The 25,352-nt window shown below is 48.8% G+C and overlaps 1 protein-coding gene across 2 annotated transcripts in view; it reads right to left on the bottom strand.

Moving 5' to 3' along the window:
• Nucleotides 1-13,617, bottom strand: part of Rab6b (RAB6B, member RAS oncogene family) — a 65,368-nt gene extending 51,751 nt beyond the window's left edge. The window contains exon 1 of one of the 2 annotated variants that reach the window (XM_052718517.1): nucleotides 13,172-13,617. In XM_052718517.1, the coding sequence (XP_052574477.1) occupies nucleotides 13,172-13,241 (70 nt within the window). In that variant the 5' untranslated portion in view covers nucleotides 13,242-13,617. Of the gene's footprint in view, nucleotides 1-12,165; nucleotides 12,190-13,171 lie in introns of those variants that run through there. The other variant, XM_052718528.1, reaches the window with a different exon arrangement.
• Between the last annotated feature and the right edge of the window lie 11,735 nt (nucleotides 13,618-25,352).

Below are 25,352 nucleotides of genomic sequence, written 5' to 3'. Positions count from 1 at the left end.
CACACCAGGATGCTCTCAGTCTCCATGAGAGCAGGGGGCTGCTTCCGGGGCTGCTTTTGTGGGCCCCAGCCTCTCTGCCTGTCCTCCACAGACTCTCACACAGCCTCTCACCTTGCTTCTGGCTCGGGAGAAGATGGACAAAGGCCCAGCCCTGTTCTCCTCAAGCCCGCTGGAAAGGGGAACAAAAGAGTGAAACTTTTAGCCTCTCATTAGGCCCAAACCAACCATCCTCCTGCTCCTTAGACATATGTAAAGACACTTGCATAGAGGCAGGTCTCCTGCTGAAGTACCATGAAGACTGTTGTCTCGAAGAAGAAAACGCACTGTACACCTCAGGCCCCTGGGCCTGTGAGTGACCATGAGGAGGTATCTGGAACGCAGGCAGGACCACTGTGCCTCCAGCTTTTGTGGAGCACAGACGGTTGCTGGTCAGGCACCAGACTAGACAAAGAAGCAGGGGAACCAGGGCAATGTTCAGACTCTCGCCCCCACACTGAAAGCTCTAGGCCTCTAAGGAGCCATTCTCAAAAGCAGCCCCATAATGTTGGAAGCCACAGAAGACTCTGGAGCTGATGGTTCAGAATCAATGTTTCTCCTGGGCCAGCAGTAAGGTGAGAAGCTGTATGAGGATCTGCAGAGGACAGGAAGAGAAGCTGGGGCCTAGAGAGGCAGGTCACCCGAAGCAGCTCCCCTCCCCGTCCCCATGGAGACTGAGAGCATCCTGGTTTGCCCACTAGCTCCATGCTACCCTTCACATATCGGAGAGATGTGAAGCCGGAGAAGAAGGGTCACCTGTGTAACAGACACAGCACCAGGGCCACAGCCAGGAGCTGTTCTCTTCCGATGCACAACTGAGAGCTTGCCCTCAGAAGCTGTTCCTTTTACTCCTGTCCTTGCCGCTGATGTGAACCCACAAGGTCATCAATGTGTCACCAGGCCAGGGAGACTCTACTGGCTAAGACCCCAGGGGAAACACGCAACAGAAAGTGCCAAGGGTCAGTAGAGAGCTCAGAGGACAATGAAGTGTGGCAGCCTGGTTTCCGGGAGGGCCATCGATCAGAGTGGCCTCAGAACACAAGGGCGTGGCAAGAAGGGCCTACAGAATGTTCCAGCCCTGCATGTGGCAGAGGAAAACTCCAGGAGTCAAGGTTTATCTGGGGTCACATGAAGAACATAAGCAGATCATGCCTTCATACGTTGGGCCTGGGCAGGTGTTTAACCCAGAGCAGATCACGGATCCCTCCTGAGAACTCCACGCCTCCTCTGATAAAGACACTCCCTGCCTGAAAAAATCTCCCTCCTCTATGTAAGCGATCTGTTGCTGTGTAACAAATTACTAGGTCTCACAAGGTCACAAACAAGGTGTCTGCTAGGCTGCATTTATTTTCTGAAGTTAGAATCCTCCTCCAAACTTACGAAGTTGAAGACAAGAGTTGGGGTCCTCACGGTTGTGGGACTGAAGTCTCATTCTCTTGCTGGCTGGTGGCTGCACTTTCTTCTTAGAGGCCAAGCCCCTGCCCCAAAGTCACTCTCCACACACGTATACACACTACATATGGCAGCTTATTTCTTTGAGGCACGGAGGAATGGTTTTCTAATAAAAACAATCAAGAGGGGTTCGGGCGACGGTTAAGTGGGTAACGGGCTTCACATACAAGCACGAGGACCTGAGTTCAGATCCCCAGCACCCATGTGAAAAGCCACGTGCTGTTTCTTAAGGCAGCACGTGCCTATAAATCTTAGCACAGGAGGTAGAGGCAGGAGAATTCCCAGTGCTCACAGAACAGTTAATCTAGCCAATCAGCGACTCCAGGGTCACTGAGAGACCCTGTCTCAAAATACATGGTGGGGAGAAGAGTGGGAAAGATAGCTGGCGTGGTCCCCTGGGGGAGTGGAGTGGGGGAAATAAGGGACGGATACGATCAAAGCACACTGAATACATGTAACATATTTTCAAAGAATACACTTTAATTAATAAATAGAAAGAAATAGTCAAGGGACAAACTATCCTGCTACCTTTCCCAATAACATGACTCAAGTCAAGGAGTGACCTCTTGTTACCTTCGCCGTACTGTATGGGCTAGCAGCAAGTCACAGAGTTCCATCTGCACTCAGGGGAAGGATATTTGAGAAGACCGGACTCACAGTGATGGGCTCACAAGAGGGGCTGCCTTTCCCTCCCCATCCTGCTGCTGTGAACTGGGCTGACCCCCTGGAACAACACCTTGCGGGTCGCCTAGCCTTCAGACATCTCTCTCAGCCTGCTGCCATGAAGGCAGAATGGAGGGCTGCTCAGCCGTGTCTACTGGTCCAGGCACTGGTGCACACCTCTGTCCAGCTCCCCGACACCACATCTGGGGCCCCCAGACAGCAGACCCCAGACAAGGCCAGCTCTGGCAGCTGTTCTGTTCCCAGAGCTGGAGAAGAACCGAGTTTTCCTGGCCCCACATGTGGGGCTCTGCCATTTTCTGATGTGGGTAGGAAAGGACCAGGACTGGAGGCTGGCCAGGTGCCTCCTAGTCAGGCCTCCTGCTCCCTGTCATCTGGGCAGTGGCCTGCAGTACTAAGGTGGGGTGTGTGGGGAAGGGGGAGGAAACTCGATGAATAGAATAAAAAACATAGAGACCCTAGGGCTGCATGTAGGATGTGTTAAGAACTGAAAAATAATTTGGGAGTGGTTTTCCCTGAGATGAAGCCCTTCCTGGGAGCGCTCTCTACAGAAAGAGCAGAAGCCAACAGAGAGCCCAGTCCCTAGGTGTGACTTTATTACTGGATAAACAAGTGTTAACCTACAGGGTCACAGAGACAGTAAAAACCCCTGGGGGAGGAAGAGGTGGAACTCAGCGCCCCTCCCTTCAGGTCCCCCACCGGAAGCCCTGGGACAGTGGGGCTGATGGAGGTCCCCCAGCAAGCACAGTCAGAATCTTTCTTTCCCCTGCTGCCCCACTGGGCTACAGTCTCCTTCTTGTCCTTCACAGCCACAATGCCCTATGCCCAAGAACCAGTGGCACTTTGACAGAACCTCCAGCCTTTGACTGGACTTGGTCAGAACCCTGGGATGGACAGTACCATCACTAAGAGCTGCTAAGTATCCTGGTTCTGGAAGCCCCAGGGAGACCAGCAAGCACACTCCCCTGACTCAGCACATCCTTGGTGTGTCTCTTTCCTCTGGCTACAGCTGTGGCTCTCTCCTGGCCTGCTCACCATACTCGACACTGGGGGTGGGCTGGGGAGGAAGAGAGAAATTCATTTTAAATGTCTCCAGTGCTCTGTCCTATGTCCCACTTCCTGCTCATCACAGAGTCAAGGTGGAACGTTTCCCTCCCTTTCTCAGAGTTAGCCAGAAGTTTATCTGCCCGTCCCTTGGGACTTGGCTCTGGTGCACAGGTCACAGTTACAGTAATCCATTCCTGAACCAGGGACGGGTCTCAGGCTCTCAACCCCTGCCTGTCCCAGGAGTGGGGACAAAGAGGGACCCAGAAGAGGCTGGAACAAGTCAAAGTTGTGCCTTTTCCTTCTGCTGAACACCAACACAGAAGAGTCCTCACCCACCCTGACCTCAGAGATGACAGATCTGGTACTGTAGGGGCCATGAGTGTCGCTATAAGATGTTGTTACTGCAGATGAAGCAATCAGGGCTACATCCATGATGCCAAAGCTATACCAGGTGGTGTTCCATTGCACTGGGAGACTGCCAAGACAGGAAGGGCGGGGAGCAAAGGTCATAGGTCATCAAGGTTGAAAACCAGTCCCCAGCTGATCCCAACAGGCTGCTCTTTCCCAGTTAGGGGCGGGTTCAAGAGAGGCGGTCCTCTGCCTCCACTCAGGCTCCTGGCTCTCAACCCTAGCTTTTGGAGCAGCCAGTTTAAGATTAGATTTCTGTCTCCAACACAGGGAAGAACACTTTCTCTTCACCTGCGCTGTCCTCTCAGATCTCGTAATCTTGAAGGAGAGACAGCAGCAGAGGAGGAAGCAAAGGAAGTGGGAGGCAAGTACCCCACAGAGGAGGAATGGAGCCCGGGAGGACTGCCAGGGGCTGATCAAGAGGGCCAATACCCACTGCTCACCATGTGCCGCATCTGCCCGAGCAGCTGGCAGAGGGAAGAGTCTAGAAGGACCATGCAGCCTGGAACACCCCTACCCCCAAGGTCAAAGCAGCCAGGGGCCCCAGGCTACCATGGAGGCAAGGTAGCTAGATAGGGGAGCTCGAGGTGGCTGGTTCTGGGACATCTGGGGGCAGTGTGGAGAGAAGGCTGAGAGTCCTCCCCGGTTCCTTTCCTTGTCCTGAGGCTCTTCTCTGCAGACCAAACTGAGAAAACACCCACCCAACTGAGCAGGCCAGAGCTAGGCAGAGGACTTCCGCCTGTGCTCTATACGTCCTCTTTCTGACCTAGTTCAGTCACTTGGACCTTCAAATGGGCCACATTCTGCCTTTTCTCCTAATCCATGAGCATGGGCCTCCTCTGTCCAAGGCTCCGTGGTCTGGCTCTGCCATCTTCTGTAGGCTCAATCCCTACACCACCTACTCTCCCACACTGGAAGGCCACCAGGGTCCAGCAGCCCTGAACCAGACCCAGTTCTCCAGAAGCCTCAGGCCTTCTACTGCCTTGGCACAGTGGGTCCCTCTGTCCCCTGCATCTCCACACCTGCAGGGACTTTCCCACTCACTATAAAACCTCTGAGAACCTTCCATGGCTCCCTCAGGCAGAGCACGGCCACAGCCTTGCTTCTGTATATAATGCTTCCTATTTATAATGACTGGGGTTTCTTTCCACTTACCTTAGGCCCAGTGCTGCTCTGAACAGTCCATATGCCTCCAGTCACACCACACATAGCTTCTGCCCCCGAAGTTCTTCGGGGAAGACAAAGTACTCTTCCCATGAGGGGCTTTGGTGGCCCTTGAGGGGGTAGGCTGGTGAATCGGTGCCACCTCCTGCCACTGAGGAGGGATGAGCTGGGGCAGACCCTAAGCCAGAGGCCCAGGTCTCTTTCTCGCTGAGTAGAGGCTGCCTTTGGGCTCTCCTGGGAACACAGACACCTCCTCCCCCCCCAAAGCCTCCTTTTTTCCAGCTGTCCAATGGGATGAGCAACTGTGCCATCCCGAGGCTGTGGGCCGCAGCTCACCTGAAGAGATGCTCCACGCACCTATACTCCTTCCCTACCAGCTGCAAGGGGAGGAGGGCGGGGGAAGCTTCTGTCACGACTTTATTAACAAAGCCAGCTGGCACCTGAGCTTTAACCACGAGCTGTGCGCTTACACATTTGATCTTTGTGAAATTCCAGCAAGGTCATGAACTGAGGAAAGTGAGCATGCATGGTCCTACTGCACCCCAAACACCATCCAGACGGTGAGGCTGAGCTGGGGCAGAAGTCCAGGACTCGGAGGTCTGACATAGTGACGGCTGGAGCAGGAGCTGGGGTAGGGTCGCTAACACCCGCCTTGGTGCTGGCTCTTTCCTTATCTGAGCCCTGGGTGCCCGAGAGCTGCGCCTTTCCTGCTGCCTTCGTCTTAGGCCATCCATTTGTGGAAGAAATGCCTTCTGGCGACAGGAAGCAGAGGATGGACCAAACACATCGGGAGAGAGGAGCCCGCTAACCCCTGATCCTAACCAGAACCGCCATCCCTACAGCCCCTCACGCCAGCAGCATGCCCACCTCCAGGCTGAAGCCTCATTATATGCCTGGCAGCATGCTCGGTGTCAGCACAGAATCACAAGACGGAGAGTCTGAGCCCCACTGGCTCACCCAGAAGCCACCCTACCCGGGAGCCTTGGGAGCCACCGTGGAGAAGGGGCTCACTTAACACCACCAACTGGTGACAGATAACGTCTGTGTCTCCAGGACATGGCAGACCCAGGCATGCAGTCCACAGCAGGTGGTTTAACAAGACACTTTGACTGGTTCATCCCGTCGGTAACCGGTTCCCGGCTACACCCTGGTCAGTGTGTCCCCCAGAGAAGTAGGCTGAAGGGTGATTCTCTGCTGCTCCCTTCAAATCATCCCAAGGAAGCAGTTCACTGTGTGGGGAGACGACAAAGTGCAGCTTGCCATACAACGCCAGAGCTATCAGCCTCCATCATGGAGACCGTGCCTATTTCTTAAAGGCTGTCCTTCCTGTGCTGGGCCTCAACACCTTTCATGGCCCGCTCCGTACAGGGATATGCTGGTTCCTCTTCAGCATGTGCTTGGCACAGATGTTCTGAGTCATTTACGGCAGACCTCATGCTGCTAAGACCTCAATGTTCTTCTGTCCCTGCTTCTGGGCCAAGGCCTGACTTTGACAACGACATGGTCTAAATGCTTGTGTGGGGTGTGTGTGTGTGTGTGTGAGAGAGAGAGAGAGAGAGAGAGAGAGAGAGAGAGAGAGAGAGAGAGAGAGACAGAGAGAGAGAGAGAGAGAGACAGAGACAGAGGCAGAGGCAGAGACAGAGAGGAAGTGAGTGTAGGTCAGAGGACATCCTTAGGTGTCATTCCTCAGACATAAGCCCCGCCCCCTTTTTGAGACAGTCTCTCATTGGCCTGGGGCTCACCTAGTAGACTCCCTTGGCTAGCTACTGAGCCACAGGGACACACCTGCCTCTACCTCCCCAGTGCTGGGGTGACAAGCATCTGTCACCACACCCCACTTTTTTGTTGCTTGTGTTTTATTTGTTGGTTAGTTTTGTTTCTTTCAAGACAGGGTTTCTCTGTGTAACAGCCCTGGCTGGCTGTGCTGGAACTTGCTCTGTAGACCAGGCTGGCCTCTAACTCACAGAGATCCACCTGCCTCTGCCTGCCCAGCCACACCCCACTTTTTAATGTGAGTTTTGGGGGAATCAAAAAAGTTCTTCATGCTTGCAAGGCAAGCACCCCCTTAACTCAGTTATCCCTCCAGCCCCGGCTCCAAATTCTAATTTTGCTGCACTAATAGAAGGCAGGAGCAGCTCTTTCCTGCAGCCGCCTCATGAACCGCAAAATGATTATCACTGCATGTCTGTCATGGGGTGACCAGGAAAGTACAAAGTGCTCCCGGAGAGCCTGGGGCAGACAGACCTGAGGTACCTGGAACCTCCTGAGGTTACCAGGGGAGGGACACAGACAGACAACAGCCTTTCTATGTATTTCGTAGAGACCACTTTAGTTTTGGTTGTGAGCTAGCCTTCAATGGGTGAGCCATCTCTCCAGCCCCCTTGGAGACCACTTTAAAGAACCATGTTCCGAGCTCAGGGATCCACTATCATCTGTATCCTTCAAGACCCAGGCCTATCCCTTGGGTATGCCACCCCCTGGAGACAGTGCCAGGCCAACGTACGTAGCCCCAGTTACCTGAGCTCCCACTGGTCTTGTTACCGAGAGAATAGGATAAATATGTTTTTCTACTAAAAATAAACTACATTATTAAAGTGATAAAAAGTACTCATGGCAAGGAAAATTTTATCTTTTAAAATGATCCTTCTTAGTTTCAAACAAAGTTATAGAAATAAAGAAGAAAATTTGACTTTTGAAGCCCAGGCATAGAATATAGACCTCCTCAGGAGCCCTGAGAATTGAACTAGCATCCATCCTTTCCCTGGTTCTAGAAAGAAAGACTGTCTGCCATTCCCAGTCCCCTGGGGACTTCAAGTCCCCAGGCCCTGCCTGGAGCCCCGTTTCCCAGCAGCCTGTATTTCTGGCTGGAACAAAAGAGCTGCCCATCTCAGGGCGTGTCTGGTACTTCTCCTTGGCAACCTCCACCAAGGTTTCCTCCATCTTCCCTTCCGCACAGTGAGACGCAATAAAGGATAACAGATGGACCGACTGACTGACAGACAGACAGACACATACACACACACACACACACACACACACCCAGGACAGTAGTCCATCCCTATTTATGGCTTTTGCCTAACCTTTCAGTTCCCTCCATGGTTTTGCCCAACAATTTAATTCTTCCTGTTGAGACCAGCCAGCCCTGTATGTCTAGCAACAGTGAAAGCCACTGAGTGGGGAACTGGGTGGGGAGTGCGGGCTGGATGCAGCAGACACCTCTCTTGGGCCTGCCAAGGATGGTCTGCAGTGTGAGGGCGACATGGACTGATTTTAGGGATGCAGTGTGGAAGAGGGGGACAGCAAGTTACTTTGTTACATTTTTAAGTGATTTATAACTATTTAGGGACTGTAGCTAATGACAATCCTATTATTCAAAAGCTGGTAATCACTACAGCGCACAGCCGGCACACTTCAGTTTCTTGTCTCTCTACTGGTAAATTCTCACTACGGATGCCATTTTTTCTCTTGTGCTGCACACAGGTTAACCTTCAAGTCTCTGGTCTGGGATGTGGTTTGGCCCTCATGTTGTAATGGGTCTGTTAAGAGGTGGGCCCCGGGGATTTAGCTCAGATGACACAGTGCTTAATCTAGCATGTGGGAGGCCCTGGATTCCATCCCCGGCACTCAGGAGGTGGAGGTGGGAGAGCTCAAGGTCATCCTCAGCTACATAGGAAGTTCAAGGCCAGTGAGGCCTATATAAGACCCTTGTCCACCATCCTATCCCCCCGCCCCCACTCAACCCTCCACACAAATAAATAAGACAGGAAACCTATGAAGAGGTTTTTGATCCACTGTAGCTTGGCTGGGAAAGGATTATGAAGCTCTATCTAACATCCTGTGGTAATGTGACCTCATGCTCTCATAATCACTCCCAACACCGTGACGTCATCTGTTATGACAGCCTCACCAGCACTGAGTCACTTGCCAGCACCCTGTCCTTGACTCTTCGGAGTGTGAGCTAACTAAACCTGCTTTCCTTACCAAGCTAGCCTGACTCGGGTGTTTCACTGTAGTCACAGAAAGCACACTGATAGGCTCATCTTAGTGTCCACGCGATTCTCTCCGACACACTTCTTTAAACAAACAAAAATCAAGGGTTCTAGGTCTGTACCCAGCATCCAAGGTTCTCTCTGTTGTGCTAGCATTCAAGGGAGGGGGTAGGGAGAGAGAAAATTAAAAGGAGAGAAAAAGTGAGATGAGCAACCGAGGCACAGAACAGCTTGGTGATTTAGTCCAGGTCTCCAAGAGCTCTGCTCTGGTCTGACATGTCCTTTCCTACCTCTGGTAGGATGGAGCTCCCCCATATTTCTTCAGAGATATAAAGAGAGTTAGGAATTCTTGAGAATCTCAGGTGATTGGGCATGACCATGGCACAATGATTCAGTTCTCTGAAGAAGAAAAAAAAAAACTGTCAAGTGTCCCTGGTAAGAAACTCTGACGAGAAAGTGGCAGGTGCTGGGATGAAGGGAAGCCACACAAAGCCGCCTTGACTCCTTCACTGCTAATCTGCTGACAGGCCATCAGCAAATCTCACACATCAAGGATGTCATCATCTTCAAATCAAGATATTTGGTGAGCACACCCAGCCCACAGATGGGGGTGGGGAGCAGGAGATGACTAAGACACAGTCATTTAGAAGTGCTCTGGTCACCCACTTCAGTTGGAATTTGGGTACCCCAAAAGGTTAACATCTTAAGATCCTTAGCTACCTGAGACAACAGAAGAGGGGTCATGGGACAGCATATGACCAATTGTTTTCTTAAATGCTCCTTTAAAACAAAAAAATCCAAGCTGTGCCCTTTTGTGGCAAGACAGGCCTGGGAGCTGAAAGGAAGTGAAAGGTTCTAGAAGGGCAGCAGGTACATCACCAAGCTAGTGAGGGGCAGCTGTGTGCTAGGGGGTGGGGGTGGGGGGCGGCTGCAGGGAACAGGGTTCAGTCTGTGGACAGCTGCTCCTTAACCCTTAACTAGAGAGGAATGGGAGGAAGTGAGGGTCAGTCTCTACTGGGTGCCAGCGACCCAGATCCACTCTCGACATCCTGTGCCTCCATCTATTCGTTCTGCAGAGCGGGTTAAGGAAAGGGAGGTTTCTCTGAAATCTACTCCTAATCTTGCACTCAGGCCTACAGAGGCCCAGGCTGAACTACTGGCCTCAGCCTGCGAAAGCAGACCCATCCTGCCTTCCCCCTCTCCTCACCACACACGCCAAGATGCATCCGGTGAGGGGGCTAGATGCCCTTGAAGACTCTGCTAACTTGGGAGAAGCTAGGAACCCTGTAGGTCCACTTCCCCTCAGACACCTGCTCCTCTCTGTCTTTTCTGGATGCTATCAAGTGTCCCAGACCAGTCTGGTGTGTGTCAGCCTCTTCTGTTCCCCACCATCGCCATCCACATTAGGATTAGTCAGGAAGATTCAGACAGCTACCCGAGCACCAGTAGGACTTCATGGTCTCCCTGATGCAAGGAAATACCTCACCCGAGGTCCACAGCACCTGCCCAGGATCCCACCCCAGGGGGGCTGGTATTGCCAGCCAGACTACAGTCCATAGGCCATGTGACACCACTCACTCCGCTGTCACGCTCTCTTCCAGGCTGGAGGTGTGTTCCGGAAGGAGGACACTCAAAGGCTTCCCATTTGAACTAGTTCCTTGATACCACTGAAGGCCTCATGCCTACCTGTGATTATTATCTGCCCCAGGGTATCTTCTTCCTCACCCTGCTCCAACCCTGACACTGCTCTTTGGAGTCCAGCCTGGAGGGATGCCCACCAGCTTAGAGGGATACCACCACAATGCCAGGAATAGAGGTCAGGAGACATCTGTGTCCTCTCTCCCCCATCAGCAGCAGACTCAGCTCAGACAGGCAACTTATGCTTCAGAGTTCAGCTGGTTCAAGTGCCCCCATATAGAAGGCAAGGGGCCTCCAAGATCACATAAGCAGGGAGAGCTAGGGTAGGGTTTGGATCAGACCTCAGGAGGCTCCCTCCACAGCACAGGCTGCAGAGAATGTTAACATGGAAAACTGTCCATAGGTCAGAGTTACATCAACAGCAATCTCATCCCACCAGGCTTGGGGATACACATAACCTCTGCATCTCACAGACACCGAACGCTCTGTAAACCTGAGGTAAACAACTCACTAATGACACATCTAAGTGGAAGGAGTTATTCAGGGGCTTTGGGCTGTCTGCCAGAAGGGACCAAGGTGGCCAGCAGTCAATCTCACTAATGGACCATGTTCCAAAGGCCCATGAACCCTACCCCCAACCAACTAGTGCAGCATTCCCACCAGGTCACCCAAATCAACTACCCCCGAGCCCGTATTTCCTCTCAAAGAGGTTCCGGATGTAGCTTCCCCCACTGAAGGTCATTTTATTTCCTAGTGACATGCTAGGGAAAAATGGTAGACTGGAAAAGGGAAGTGTGGATTCCTGTTCCCAAAGTGTTCACAACTCACAGTGGGTCTCCAGGAAGGCCCTCCGCATTCCCTGGAGCTCTCTTTCCACACAAGCATGGAGGTAAAGGTAGACTCTCATTTTGTGACTTCAGACCTGTAGGGGTTGGCAGAACTCTCAAGCATCAGCACTGTTTCTAAGAGACCCCAGAGTTTTCATTCAGACTCACCACATATGACTATGGAACTGTGTTCGAACTCGGAATAAACAAATAGTCTCTGAGACTACAGCAGAGTCCAGGCACCGGGAAGAACATGAGGCATAAGGCCTCCTTCAAGCCACCCATTTTTCAGAGACAGAAACTGAGTGTTCCAGAGGCCTCCAATTAGGCAAAAGACAACACAGATGAGACTTCCACCTCAAGGCTGCTTGTACCCCTGCAGGTTCCCTCCTAGGGCTGAGGTGCACCCAAATCCTTTCCACACAGCAGGGGACAGAGGTGTCCACCGTGACACTCGGATCTACAAAGGACTGGAAATCAGATCCAGCTGACTACCTCACTGGGCTGGTCTCGACCTGAAATGTCCCAAACCCAGCTCTCCAGGACAGGCAACCACTTCCACTCAGATCCCAAGCCTCCTTCTCAGGTACTGAGCATCAGCAGACAGAAGGTGGCCATGTGACCCCCAGAGCCCACGCACACACGTCATAGTTGCACTGTGCCTGAGCCCACCAGGTCCTCCCACAGCCTTCCTGCTCTGGGTCTCTAAACCAGCTAACAGGACTGGTTTACAGAGCTAGAGCTGGAAATCCCGCCCCCTGGGGATCCCCTTCTCCTCCAGCAGAAATGCTCAGAACCCAGCTTGTCTCTGTAAGCCCCTGGTTATGAGGCTCCTGGACTGAGGTTCTCATGGAGCCACACCTTCCTACAGGTTATCAGAGGGGTCACTGCTCTTCAATCTGGGCTTCCCACCTTGGACCAACCTGGGTTTCAGATACTCGGGTGCGGAAGCTCCTGGGCAGCAAAGAAACCCTCAGTCTCCCTCTCCTTCGGCTCTGGCTGGCAGTCACGGTGACCTCCCCTCCCCCAAGAAGGGCGGTGAGCTGGGAGATGGGGGTGGGAGAATCCACCGGCTCCACTGATGCTCTCTGGAGGGGGCAGGGAAGCCAGGCAGGGCGTGTCGCTTAGGCCTTTCTCTGCCCAGTGCCAAGCTCCTTGATATGAGATGCCTCTGTACCATCCCCCAAGTCACCTGCTAAGGAGAGAATCTTCACTCTCATGATCCACACCCCTGAGCCCCAAAGAGGCTAATGCATTAGCGAAGGGCAGTGGGTCTAGAACCTTCTGCCCAGTCAGATGCAAGCCAGGGGGGGCTAAGTGCTCTGTTCCCCTACCACCTGCACCCGCTCTTTTCGAAAAGGGACAAGTGTCGTGTCCCCCATTCTCCAGCGGCCATCTGCTCCAGGGCTGAACGTGTCCTTTCCCCTGGTTCCGGGCAGGGTCCACAGGGAACCCCTCGGGCGCAACCTTATGGGGTGGGGGCAAACAGCCCCCAGCCCCACCTCGTTCTCCCAACAGAGGCTTCTGTCCCCTCGCCCACAACCTCGCCGGCACCCAGACACCTGCACCGTGCTCCGCAGCCGGTGCCGCAGTGCGAGCTAGTCAGCGAGCCCGCGAACCCGGCGCCTACAGCCACCGAGCTAGCCACCGCCCTCGGTCTTGCCGGACGCACCTGCTCAGGATACCCCTATCCAGATCCCACCCTCATCCCCTGACCCCGAAGCCACCTCCATCCTTTACCCCAGGTCCTCCCAGCCCGGCCCCACCCGAGCCGGCCCCATTTCCCCATCTGCATCCCTTTCCTCCTCCGCCCGGGCGTGGAAGGGCCTTGGCGAGCCGGGGCTTGGGAGGGTCCCCAGTGGGGTAACTGAATGGGCGGCGTGGGGAAAAGACTCGGCTCCGAGCCGAGAGAATAAGCCGAGTACTCACCGCTCTGCTCCCCCAGGAACACCAACTTGAATTTTCGCAGCGGGTTCCCAAAATCTCCCCCTGCGGACATGATGCTGGCAGCTGGGGCCCCGAGAGGAGGAGGAGGAGGAGGAAGCGGCGAAGGAGCAGGGAGGGGAGAGTAGGAGGGCGAGGGGAGGCGGCGGGCGGTGCGGGAGCGGGAGGGGGAAGGGTTGGCTGCGCGCGCCCCTGACTCCCCAGCTGCGGCCCGGCCCCGGCCTGCGGCTGCGTGTCCGACGGCGGCGACGGCGGAAAGGGAGGAGGCAGGGTGCGCGGCGCAGCCGAGGGCGGCGCTGGCTGCACGGGCGACAGTCGCGCTGTGGACGCCCGAGGCTCGGCGCGGGCAGCCAGGCACGGGTGGAGCGGGGCGCAGGGACCGAGCTGGGCGGAGGAGAGCTCTCCCGAGCAGCGCCACGCGCCCCCTCCCGCCCGCCTGCTCCGCCCGCGCCTGCGCTCTGCGCGCTCCCCTGCCTCTGATGTCATGCGGGGCCCGTGGGCTTGCGGGGTTTGGGGGGCGTGCGCAGCCCCCGCCCCCCCCCCCCCCGCGCGCAGCCCGCCCGGGGAGAGTCACCTCGCCTTGTGCCTACGAGAGGTGCCCCTCCTCGGAGCGGCTCGCACGGCCCCACTACTTCTGTTTCCCCCTCCACCCACCTAGGAAAAGAAAGACACGACGTGGTCAGGGGGACATTTGCTTCTGGTCTTTGACACCTGGATGGGGGGGTCCCTTCTTTCGTCTCAGACACAGATGCGCAGAGCAGTGGTCGGACAGGGCGGGAAGGTAGGAAAGGGCCAGTGCATGATGTAGTGGCAAGTAGGAAGATATGAGGATACCTGGTGTAGACGGGGTGGGGCTCCTCTGTCGCCCCTGGTGACCTCTAGCTCGCCCTCCCATCTAGGCCCAGACTCTTTCATGGGGAGGGGTCTGTGGCTTGGCTGTCCCCGGCAGATCTGGCCAGTGGGAGGAAAGACACCCTTGCAGGATGTGCCTACGGTTAACCCACTGGTTTGAGTCCTAGTCTGCCCGTGGGAGAGAAGGCCTGGTGGAAGCCAGCTCCATTAACTCCGGGACCAACTACACTCTTCCGCCCTGCTATTTAGGTTTTATTTGTATAATGAGCCCAAGAGGACACGAGGGCGACCTCCTCCTATTCACCTCTGCTTGCTGGGCACACATAACAGGGTGAGAGCAAAGAGCAGAGGGCAGGACTAGATGCATTCCCAGAACAGCCCAGTCTAAAACATCTGGTTAACAGAGTTCTTACGAAGCCCCTTCTTTCTCTCTTGCTGCCCGCTCGCTGGTCTTGACCTCTGACCTTGCAGGGAATGCTTATGTGGGAACGTTTGGAATGTGAGGTGTGTGTTATGCAAAGAGAGCCAGGAGTGAAATGCACCCCACGCCTACTAAGATATTAAAACTTCCAGCTTGGTAGAACAAGTTCCAGGACAGCCAAGGCTACACAGAGAAATCCTGTCTCAAAAACAAAAACAAACAAAGGAAAAAGATATTGAAACTTTAGTCAGGTGGTGGTGGTGGTGGTGGTGGTGGTGGTGGTGGTGGTGGTGCACATCTTTAATCCCAGCACTCACAGAGGCAGACAGATCTCTGAGTTCAAGGCCATCCTGGTCTACAGAGTGAGTTCCAGGACAGCCAGGACTACACAGAGAAACCCTGTCTCAGGAGCAATTTACCCAGAGTGTACCACTAGAGTCTCTCACGGCTCTTTAAACCCTTACAGTAAACTCCATGGAAGCAGCAGCTGAGGCTCCATCTGGAATCCCAAGGACCTCAGAGTTTAGGTATAATCACCAAAAGCTCAAATTCATGTCTAGGACTCAAATCATTGTAACCTTTCTATTCTCATAGTCTTCTTCGGTTTGGAGTCCCTGAGGTTGGAGATCATCCCCCTGGGATACAAGCATGCCGTGTTCGGCACCAGACAGGCTAACTCTCTCAGGTTCCACCCACCTTCTGCCCTGAGATTGCTGCAGTCTCAGGATCACCAAGCAAGGGCTGAAGAAAGTTCTGGCAGGTATGTCCAGCCCACTGTCCACAGGCCACATGCTGCGCAGGATAACTATGAATGCTGCCCAACACAATATTGTCGTCATACGTAAAACGTTATGAGATATCGGGGTGGGTATTTTTACTTTTATTTTTTGCAATTTGTTGCTGTTGATTCCATTTCCTGGTTCTGCAGTGTGAAGTTTGTCAATGTCCTGTCTCATTATCAAGAGGTTGGACACCCCTGCAAGTACTTCTAAGCCACAGTCCCCCCTGCCTGTGAGTAAAAGGCCAGTGGAGGTCAAGGCATCCAAGGAGGTCACCTCCTCCACGCCACACCTCCACACTGGTACTATGTCCCCACACCATCTCATGCTGGCCTGAGGACATCATTGAGGCGAGAGAAAGCGTGGTCTTCTGGGCAAGGCTAACTCAGCCCTGACCACCCTTCTCTGACCATTTGACCCCGTACCTTCTCTCTGAATGGCTGGTCCTTTACCTACAGGTAGGGTGGGCATTTGGGAAGGAGGAATAGGGTAGAGGACGTCTGAGCCTCTGAGTCAGCTCATGGGGCTTGGCACCAAGTCCAACTGAGGTAGCCATGGACCAGAATACATTGCAGGATTCTTCAAATGACGATTCAGATGGCAAACGCTGGGTTCCCTCCTGTAGTCTGGGCAGGACTCGGTTCACACAGTGTGGTCTTCATGCTGTGGGAATCTTAGCCTCAGGCACTGAGAGTCCGCTCTATTCCAGGTCTCTCTCCTACATTTTCATTCCTTTGTCTCTTCGGGGTGTTCTGTCCTGGGACACCAAGCCTTTCTCAGGTGATAGGAAAAATAGGCACTAGAAGCCTTGCCTGGCAACCCCGCTAGGAAGTTTCTTCTGCATAGCATCTTTCTGGCCCGTCAGTTGAGGGATGAGGAACACAGAAAGAAATGGTCACCACCACGAACACACACACCTGCCTTCTAATATGTCAGATGCCCCTGGGGGTTTTCCTCCCCTTCTTCATTCCTCAACCCACAAACCCCAAACTCTGGCTTTTCTTTCCGCTGTCGTCTGTTCAGATGTGCCTCTCAACACCTGCATTTCTTTTGAGTCTTTTGAATTGATATTTCAAACTCTGTCTCATGACTTTCGTTCTCCTTATGCTCCCAAGATTCCTGCTGATGCATAGAGCAGAGAGTCTGTCATTCCCACGACTGTTCAGTATTCCACTGTCTGCCCCAATTTTGGAACCATTTTCAGTAAAATGTGTCCAGTTTTTAAAGCTTGAAATAATTTTAGACTAACATAGAAGTTTCAAAAAATAGTACAGGAAGTTTCTGTGTCTCTTCATCCAACAGCCCCACAATAACATCTTACATAACCACAGTACCTTAACAGAGCCAGGAAATTAACCTTGGAAAACGCACCCAACCTTCTTTCTGCTTTGCAAATGGTGCAGATTGGATTGCTCTCTCTACCTCTCTCCTGGTGCACCTATGAAAAGATTTCAAAGCTCTTCATAGAGGAGATACATTGTGAGGTAAAACCTAATGTATGTTATCTTTACGCCAAAGACTATAGCTACCTCGTTACCCATATTTCTTCAAGAAGGTCTTGGCTATTTGCCCTTGGTTATTTATATAAAAACATACTACAAATTACTCTTTATTTGTAAGTCTGGGAAGGATAGGATAAAAAGGTAGATTATTGGATCAACTTTAAACTAAAAAGCAACTATTAATCTCAAGTATTTTACATTGGTATGGATTTTTGTATATTGATACAAATTTAAGGTTATTTTTGTTATACTGTATATGTGTTCTACTCTTGTTTAAGGTATTGTACCTATGCAGCTCATTAAAAAATATAATGTATAATTAAGAAATACAGGTTCGTCATCTGTAGTAATCAAACTTGTAGTCATGTTAGGTATATTCTCAAGGTTAAACGGAGATATATTTTAGATAGACAGGTGGTCTTCAAACACTTCACAAACCTACAGAATATGGCATTTAAGGTGTTTTAATAACCTAAGGCTTTTCATGACAGCGAGACACATCTGCTCCTGGCAGCACCAATTTGCTTCAAAAAAGGATGATGGGCATTGAAGAACCTTCATATGGAGTATGTCTTTATTGTGGCAAACTTAGCTACTAGACAAGAAACTGCCCTTGCCTTGACTGCTGACAGTGTGCTGTTCAAATTAGACAAGTAGGGCACAAAAGAAGGAGACTGCTGAGGCAAGATAGGACAGTCCTTCAAAATTCTTGCTTCACAGAAAAGTCTGCCAGATATTCTAGGGCTGTGGACTGAAGATGGATGCCCCAACGTTGCAGAGGAAACTTGGGTGGCTGTCTTGGCAGCCAGCTGCTTCTGTCATTTCTGTAGTTTTGGAAGTTGCTTGCTTGCACTTCCTGTTTACTTAGGTAATATTATATCCTTCTCCTTCCAGGTCTCTGATGGAGTTGAAGATGAGATAGTTATAGTTACAGTTTTCTTTGTTATCAAATTCAGAAAAGAAACTCACAAAAGAGGTATAAAGTGTATCAGGTTGAGAGACATAAAAGGTTATCTTGTTTTTCTAAGAAAATGTTTTCGAGGTTTAAAAAGATAGTTTTGGACTGGCAATACAAGTTAGGATAGAAAGTGAATTAGGTATCAGACTTTGGACTCACCAAGATAGGATAGATAATAGAGTAGTTTCTCTGAATTTTTCAAATACAAATGGACAGGATATTGTGAATGTAATCCTAACTTGATAATTGTTCTTATTGTATATAGTTTCACTGTGTTAGAGTTAAAACCTTTCCTTTTTATTTAGACAAAAAGGAAAAAATGTTGGGGGACATTCTATCACACTGTGAACCCTGAGTTTGCATTTGCATTAATTAAATAAAATTAACCTTGGGTCAGAAGGCTGATCTAGCAACTACTTGACAGAAAGTAACCATAGAGCACCAGAGGGCATCTGGAAGAGATAGAGAGACACACTGGAAGTAGTAAGGAGGGATTTTGAGTGGCATGGCCTTTTTTGTGTTTTGGCAGAGCAGAAGGATGGACTTTTTGGGAGATGCCAGCAAGGAGAGAAGGTTAGCTAATTACTACTCAACCTCTCTGAGCTAGCAGGTTTTCACCCCAGCCTTTGAAAGTCCTATTTATAAATAGAACGACAGAGATTTAGTTAAAGCTACCTTTAGCAGCAGTAACAAAGCTGGTGCCTACAGGAACAAATTTCCCACCAGGCTGCAGCCTGAGCACCAAGGTACTTGCAGAGAAGCAGGCCAGTAACTGTGGTGTCACAATTGCTGGCTGAAATAGCAGTAGATTGAGGCACAACCACTGTGCCAAAGATAAAACAACAGAAGTCATTGTAGGTTCACAAGCAATTTCAAGAAAGGCAGACCCTCAGGGTCCTTTATTTTCCCCCCACTTCCACCATGGTTGCACCTTGCAAGTTCATTGTCATGGCCTGTATATTGGCAACCAAGGAAAAAGCATTCCTATCACCATGGGGACCCTCCTGTACCTGCTTTCCTCACACCTGCACCCCCTTCCTCACTCTCAATCACTGAACTGTTTGGTTTCCTGAAACTTGTCATCTCATGAATCTAATTGAAATTACGTAGTATGTGACTTTGGGGGACTGGCTTTTCTTTTCATTCAGGGTAATTCCATGGAGATTCTCAAGTTCCTGTTTGTATCGGTAGTTCACTCCATTTACTGCTGAAAGATATGCTATGGTGGGGATGACAGTGGTTTGTTTATTCCCTCACTCACGAAGGATGCCCACATTCTTTGCATTCTCTGGATAAACCTTACTTGGTTATAATAAATTGTTCTTTTATATAAAGTTAAATTTGACCCTCTGAATTTTGGGGGCTTTTTTGACTATGTTTATGAGTGATACTGGCCTGCAATTTTCTTCTCTTATAATGTCATCAATTGGTTTGGGTAGCAGAGTCATGCTGGCCTCACAAAATGAACTGAAAAGTACAAGGGCATCATCAATTTCTGGCAAGAGTTTGTGTAAAATTGGTATTACTTCTTTAAAAGTTGGATGGAAAGACTGGAGAGATGACTCAGTGGTTAAGAACATTTCCTGTGCTTCCAGAGGACCAGATTTCTGTTCCTAGCACCCACATTGGGCAGCTCATGACCAGCTACAGGGGGCTCTGACTCCCTCTTCTGGCCTCACATGCATGTGGTATACACTCACACAGACACACATAAAGATTTTGTTTGTTTTGTTTTTTGAAACAGGGTTTCTCTGTGTAGTCCTGACTTGCTGTGGAACAATCCTTTTCTACACTATGAATATGTATTACTCTCATTGATTAATAAAAAGTTGACAGGCCAGTAGCTGGGCAGGAAGTTAGGTGGGAAATCCAAGTGGAGAGTGATGGGAAGAAGGAGGGCGGTGTCAGGAGTCACCAGCCAGATGCAGAGGGAGCAGAAGATGAATGAGCCATGCTAATAAAGGTACCACCATGTGACAGAGCATAAATAAGGAATATGGATTAACTTAAAATGTAAACCTAGTTAGTAATAAGCCTGAGCTATTGGCCAATCATTTATAATTAATATAAGCCTCTGTATGGTAATTTGGGAAGTGGCTGTTAGGTATTTGGGAATGGGCGGTTGGGATAGGAAACGTCCATTACATTGACTATCCTCTGTAGACCAGGCTAACCTCAAACTCAGAGATCCATCTGCCTTTGCCTTCTGAGTGCTGGGATTAAAGATGTGAGCCACCACCACCCAGCTAAGATTTTTTTCTTAATGAAAAAAATTTAAGCTGCATGGAATTAACTAATGAAGCCATTCATTCTTCGTTTTCTTTATGATAAGATTTTTAAAAAATACCAACTCAGTTTCTTTAGGCCCTTTGGGTTATCTGTTTGTTTGTTTGTTTACTTGAGGGAACGCCAACAGTGTCTTTCAAGGAATTTTTCCACTTAAGCCATAGAATTTACTTATGTGAAGTTATTTGTAATGTTGCCTTATTAATCTTTTAATTTTATAAACTCTCTAGTGATATGTCTCCTATTCCAGATATTGACAGTGTATATATTTCTTCTTCCCTAACCCCCAGCATTCTGTCTAGAGGTTTATTGATTGCCTTAATGCACTTTTGATTTATCGATGTTATTCATTGGTTTGTTTTGTGTGAGTCTTATGTGGGCAGTCATAGCCGCTGTGAGCTCATGAGTGCAGTGGTCCCGCCATATGCAGAAGACACTGTTGTTGACCTCCGGGTCTTGCAGTCTTTCCCCCTCCTCTTCCATAATGTTCCCTGAGCTTTGAGGGAGGGGTGTCAAGCACACCACTTTGAAGCCATTACCTTTGTGGTGATCTGAGTAAGAATGGCCCCCATAGGCTCACAGATTTGAACTCTTGTTTCCTGGTTGGTGGAGCTGTTTGGGAGATTATGGAATCTCTGGAAGATGGAGACTTGCTGGAAGAAGTATGTCAGCTGGATCAGGCTTTCAGAGTTTATAGCCTTCCCTTATTTCCAGTCTATTCTCTTTGCTTTGGGTTGAAGACTCCAACTACTTGTTGGGGCCACCAGCTGCCATGCCTCCTACATCATTATGGACTCTCCCTCTGGAGCTGTAAGTCAAAATAAGCTTTTTCTTTTGTAAGTCATGTCTGGTCATGGTGTTTTATCACTGCAACAGAAAAGTAATTAATACACCCTTCCATTTCTTTTCCCCATAGGCTCATGACCATATAAAATACATTTATTCCAACATTAAAGGTCCCCATAGTTTTTAACAATTTCAATATTTTTAAAGTCCAAAGTTTCTTAAATGTCAGCTCCTATAAAATAAAATTTAAAAAAGCCCAACAAGTTATACACTTCCAACATATAAAGCCAGAGTAAATATATTTAAACATGCATAGCAGGGAACAGTCACACCAAAACAAACCCAAATCCAACAGGACAAATAGCAAATTCTGCCACTTTCTGTCCAGCATCTGGAGCTCATAATGTAATCAGCCGGGCTCCAAAAGGCTTGATAGCTTTACTCCTTTGTCTCTGCCACCTGCAGCACACACAGATTGTCTCCACCTCACCCCATGCCTGCAGCTCTCCTTGACAGATGACCCCCAGTCCTGACATCTCTGATATCCTGGGGTCTCCATTATAACTGAGGCCTCACTTTTACAACTTCACACCATGGCCTCTTAGTATCTCTGTGCAGGGACTCCAGCCCTGCTACACACTGCCAGGCCTCAGCTGCTCATCCAGGCTCTTGCATCTTCTCTCTGTCAGACTCTGGACTAGCTTTGGATGGAGGCTGGTACCATTGAACCACAGTCACATCAGCTTCTGTGTGCTGGCCTTGGGGAAGCACTTTCTTAAGCAGTTGCTCTCAAGGAGCAGGGAACTCTTTGAAGTTGGGCTTTCTTCCTTGAAGTGGATTTGGATCGTCACAAGATGGAGCCCCCTATGTGTGAGTTTTTTGCTGTTGGGACACTTTTCTTGGAGTTGTGAGCTAAAATAAACCCCGTTCTAGTTAGGTTTCTATTGCTGTAGTAAACACCATGACCAAAGGCAACTTGAGGAGGAAAGGGTTTATTTCAGCTCACAGATTACAGTTTCATCATTGAGGGAACTCAGGGCAGGAACCTGGAGGCAGGAACTGAAGCAGAGGCCATGAAGGAATATTGCTTACTGGCTTGCTCCTCATGGCTTGCTCAGCCTGCTTTTTTATAGAATCCAAAACCACCTTCCCAGGGGTGGTACTCCCCGCAGTGGATCGGGTCCTTCCCATATCAGTCAGTCAAGAAAATGACCCACGGATTTGCCTACTGGCCAATATGATGGAGGCATTTTCTCTGCTGGGGTCTTCTCTTCCCAGATCTTGGCTTGAGGTGACCAAACAAACAAACAAAGAAACAAAAACAAAACCCAAAAAACTAGCCAGCACAAACTCTTTACCTTTAAATTGGTTTGATCAGAGTATTTTATCACAGTAACAGGAAAATAAACTAAGACACGGTTATGGCGTTAATTTACAATAGAGCTTGATTTGCCTATCAGCCTGTATTCCACTTTGGGTTCTCTTGATAGCCTAGCTAGCATGTGACATTTTCATACAGTAAAATCGCTTCTTGTACTAATTCCTACAGATTTTGAGTTATAGACCCGCTGTTAAAGCATCACACAGAAAAGTCCTCTGAGTCCCTTCTCTCACTCACAACAATGAATCCATCCCTTCTCTCCGGTCTCAGGCAGCTACTGACCTGCTTTCTGTTCCTATGGCTTTGTCCTTCCCAGAATGTCACACAAAGGGGACCACTCGATACATAGCCTTTGGGATCTATTTTATCTCACTTAGAAAAATTATTTAAGCTTCATTCATTTTGTGGAATTACTAAATCGTTCGTTTCTTCTTATTGTTGGTAGTGTTCCATTATTTAGAGATGCTATTTTTAAAACCTGTTTGTCGATTACAATACAGTTTTATTGTTTCAGTTTGGAGGAATTATAAATAAAACTGCCATCAACATTCACACACAGACCTTGGTGTTAACATATATCTTCAGGCCACTGATATGAGTGCCCAGGAGTTAGATCTCTCTGTCATATGACTGACTTTGAAGAGTTTCCTGAACTGTTTTCCTAACAGTGTGTTTTCCACACAAGCATAGCTAATATCAATATCACAATTTTTTTTTTTTTGGTTTTTCGAGACAGGGTTTCTCTGTGTAGCTTTGCGCCTTTCCTGGATCTCGCTCTGTAGACTAGGCTGGCCTCGAACTCACAGAGATCCGCCTGGCTCTGCCTCCCGAGTGCTGGGATTAAAGGCGTGCGCCACCACCGCCCGGCCCTCAATATCACAATTTAAACACCAAAACAGTGTAAAGTATTTTCTTCTTAACACAACTTTATAATTTTTATGGACTATAGTTTGCTCTAATTGTTGCATTACATAACTTATTGTATCATTGTGTCACAGGATTTTCTATAATTATGCATAAGAACTTCGTGTTTCTAGTCAGTGCTAATGGATTGACTCAGCATGAATTTATTTATATATTTATATAATAGCATAATATTCTATTTAGATAATATAGGTACAGTGGGATATATAGATAAGTTGTAAGTACTAATGAAATTATTATCCTAGTCTAGAAAGTAACTGTATAGGAGCAGTGGAAATGGGTAATAAAGCTTGCTATGTGGGCAAGCATGAGAACCTGAGTTCAAATGCCCAGAAACCACATAAAAAGACAGGCGTGGTCACATGAACCTAGAAATCCCTTCACTGTGGGGGTAAGGAGACAGGAGGCTCACTGGAGTTTGCTTTCTGCCACCCTAGCTCCACGTTCAGTGAGAGACCCTGTCTCAAGGAAATAAGATGTAGAGCAGGACACCTGATATTCTTCCCTGGCTTCTGTGTACACACATAGGCACATCATGCAACTACACACATGTGTATACAACACACATACTCTCATACACACAAAACTGTTGTGGAATATTCCTTTACATTGTGAAAATATGTCACTTGGATTGGTTTAATAAAATGCTAAACAGCCAATAACTAGGCAGGATTTTCAGGGCAGAGAGAATACTGGGAAGAAGAAGGCGGAGTCACCAGCCAGACACAGAGGAAGCAGCATGGACATTACAAAGTAAAGGTAACTGAGCCACATAAAAGAATGTAGATTAAAAGAAATGGGTTAATTTAAGTTATAAGAGCTAGTTAGAAACAAGCCTAAGCTATCAGCCAAGCTTTCAAAATAACAAGTCTCTGTGTTGTTTTTGTGAGCTGGCAGCCCAAAGAAAAATCTGTCTACACAATACACACTAGTTAATTAATTAATTAAAGAGAAAATGAGTGTACAAAGCTTTACATATAAAATGAAAGTGTAAGTGTAGAATCTAGTGGAGACAATAGTACTGTGACCAGAACAGAAGACAGAAACCAGCGTCTGTGGAGATGCTCAGTCTACAAAGTGCTTGCTGCACTAGCATGAGGATCTAAGTTTGATCCTCACACCTACATAAAAGCTGGGCATGGTGGTGTGCATGACTGTAAACCCAGTGCTGAGTAGGTGGAGATAGATAGACCCCTGGTGCTCACTGGCCAACCAGTCTGGCCAAATCGGTGAGCTTCAGGCTCAGTGAGAGACCCATTTCAAAAAAAATAAAATATGAGTTGACCAAGGAAGACACCCAGTGTTGACCACTGATCTACACACACACACACACACACACACACACACACACACACACAGAGAGAGAGAGAGAGAGAGAGAGAGAGAGAGAGAGAGAGATGCACATATAGACATGCACAGACAAGAGCATACACACACACATACCTGCATGCATACACACACACTTGCATACGCAGACACACTCACACATGCACACACATATTTACATAAAAAAAGAAGAAATGGAGGAAGTTATGGGCAAATGTCATAATGAGAGGAACTAAAGCTTGTTACAGCATACAACAACGAAAAGTAAATTCCTGTGTAAAATGAGACAACAGTCATAGGCATTTTTAATGCTGAATTTGCTAAGAGTCTCATTAGAGGCCAACAAGAAGTAATGGAATTATTGTCCTGAAACCAGAATTCAATGTATAGTACATTTCCCAAGACCTAAGTTGTAATTTTGGCCAGATAAGATAACTGACATTCTTGCATCCAAAATAACAACAATAGCACTTTAAATGGAGAAATGGCAAAAATAAATCCTTATTTCAGTTATGGAAATTATATTTAAAATATGAAGACAAGAAAGATACTTTACAAAATTGATCTTCAGTAAAGGCTGAATGGATATACCTGGTAATGGATTTCCTATAGACTATGATTCTTTCTTCATGATATCAAAGATAATTGATCCAACATTAGAAAAATTACAGGTTTTTTTAAAGTTTAAATAGCTCATGTGATATAAGGGATATTGTTCTATGATGTTTTGATATGATATCTTCTAGTGTGTCCAAATTAGTTTATAAAATATTGTTCATTTGTAGCCTAAAAGTCTGAACTGAATCTGAAATAAGAATATTTTGAATATTTTATATATGTCAAAAATAATCTCAGCTAGATATAAATAAAATTAGGCTAGATTATGCCAGAAAGTGTTCCAGAAATTTTAAATAAATAACCCAGACTTATGAGAAGTTCAAAACAAATGTT

The sequence above is a fragment of the Peromyscus californicus genome, unplaced genomic scaffold, assembly GCF_007827085.1.
Source record: "Peromyscus californicus insignis strain IS unplaced genomic scaffold, ASM782708v3 Scaffold_11__1_contigs__length_118956290, whole genome shotgun sequence".
NCBI classification, from domain to species: domain Eukaryota; kingdom Metazoa; phylum Chordata; class Mammalia; order Rodentia; family Cricetidae; genus Peromyscus; species Peromyscus californicus.
Note: the sequence above shows the minus strand (reverse complement) of the source record. Positions and strands in the feature narration are given on the sequence as shown.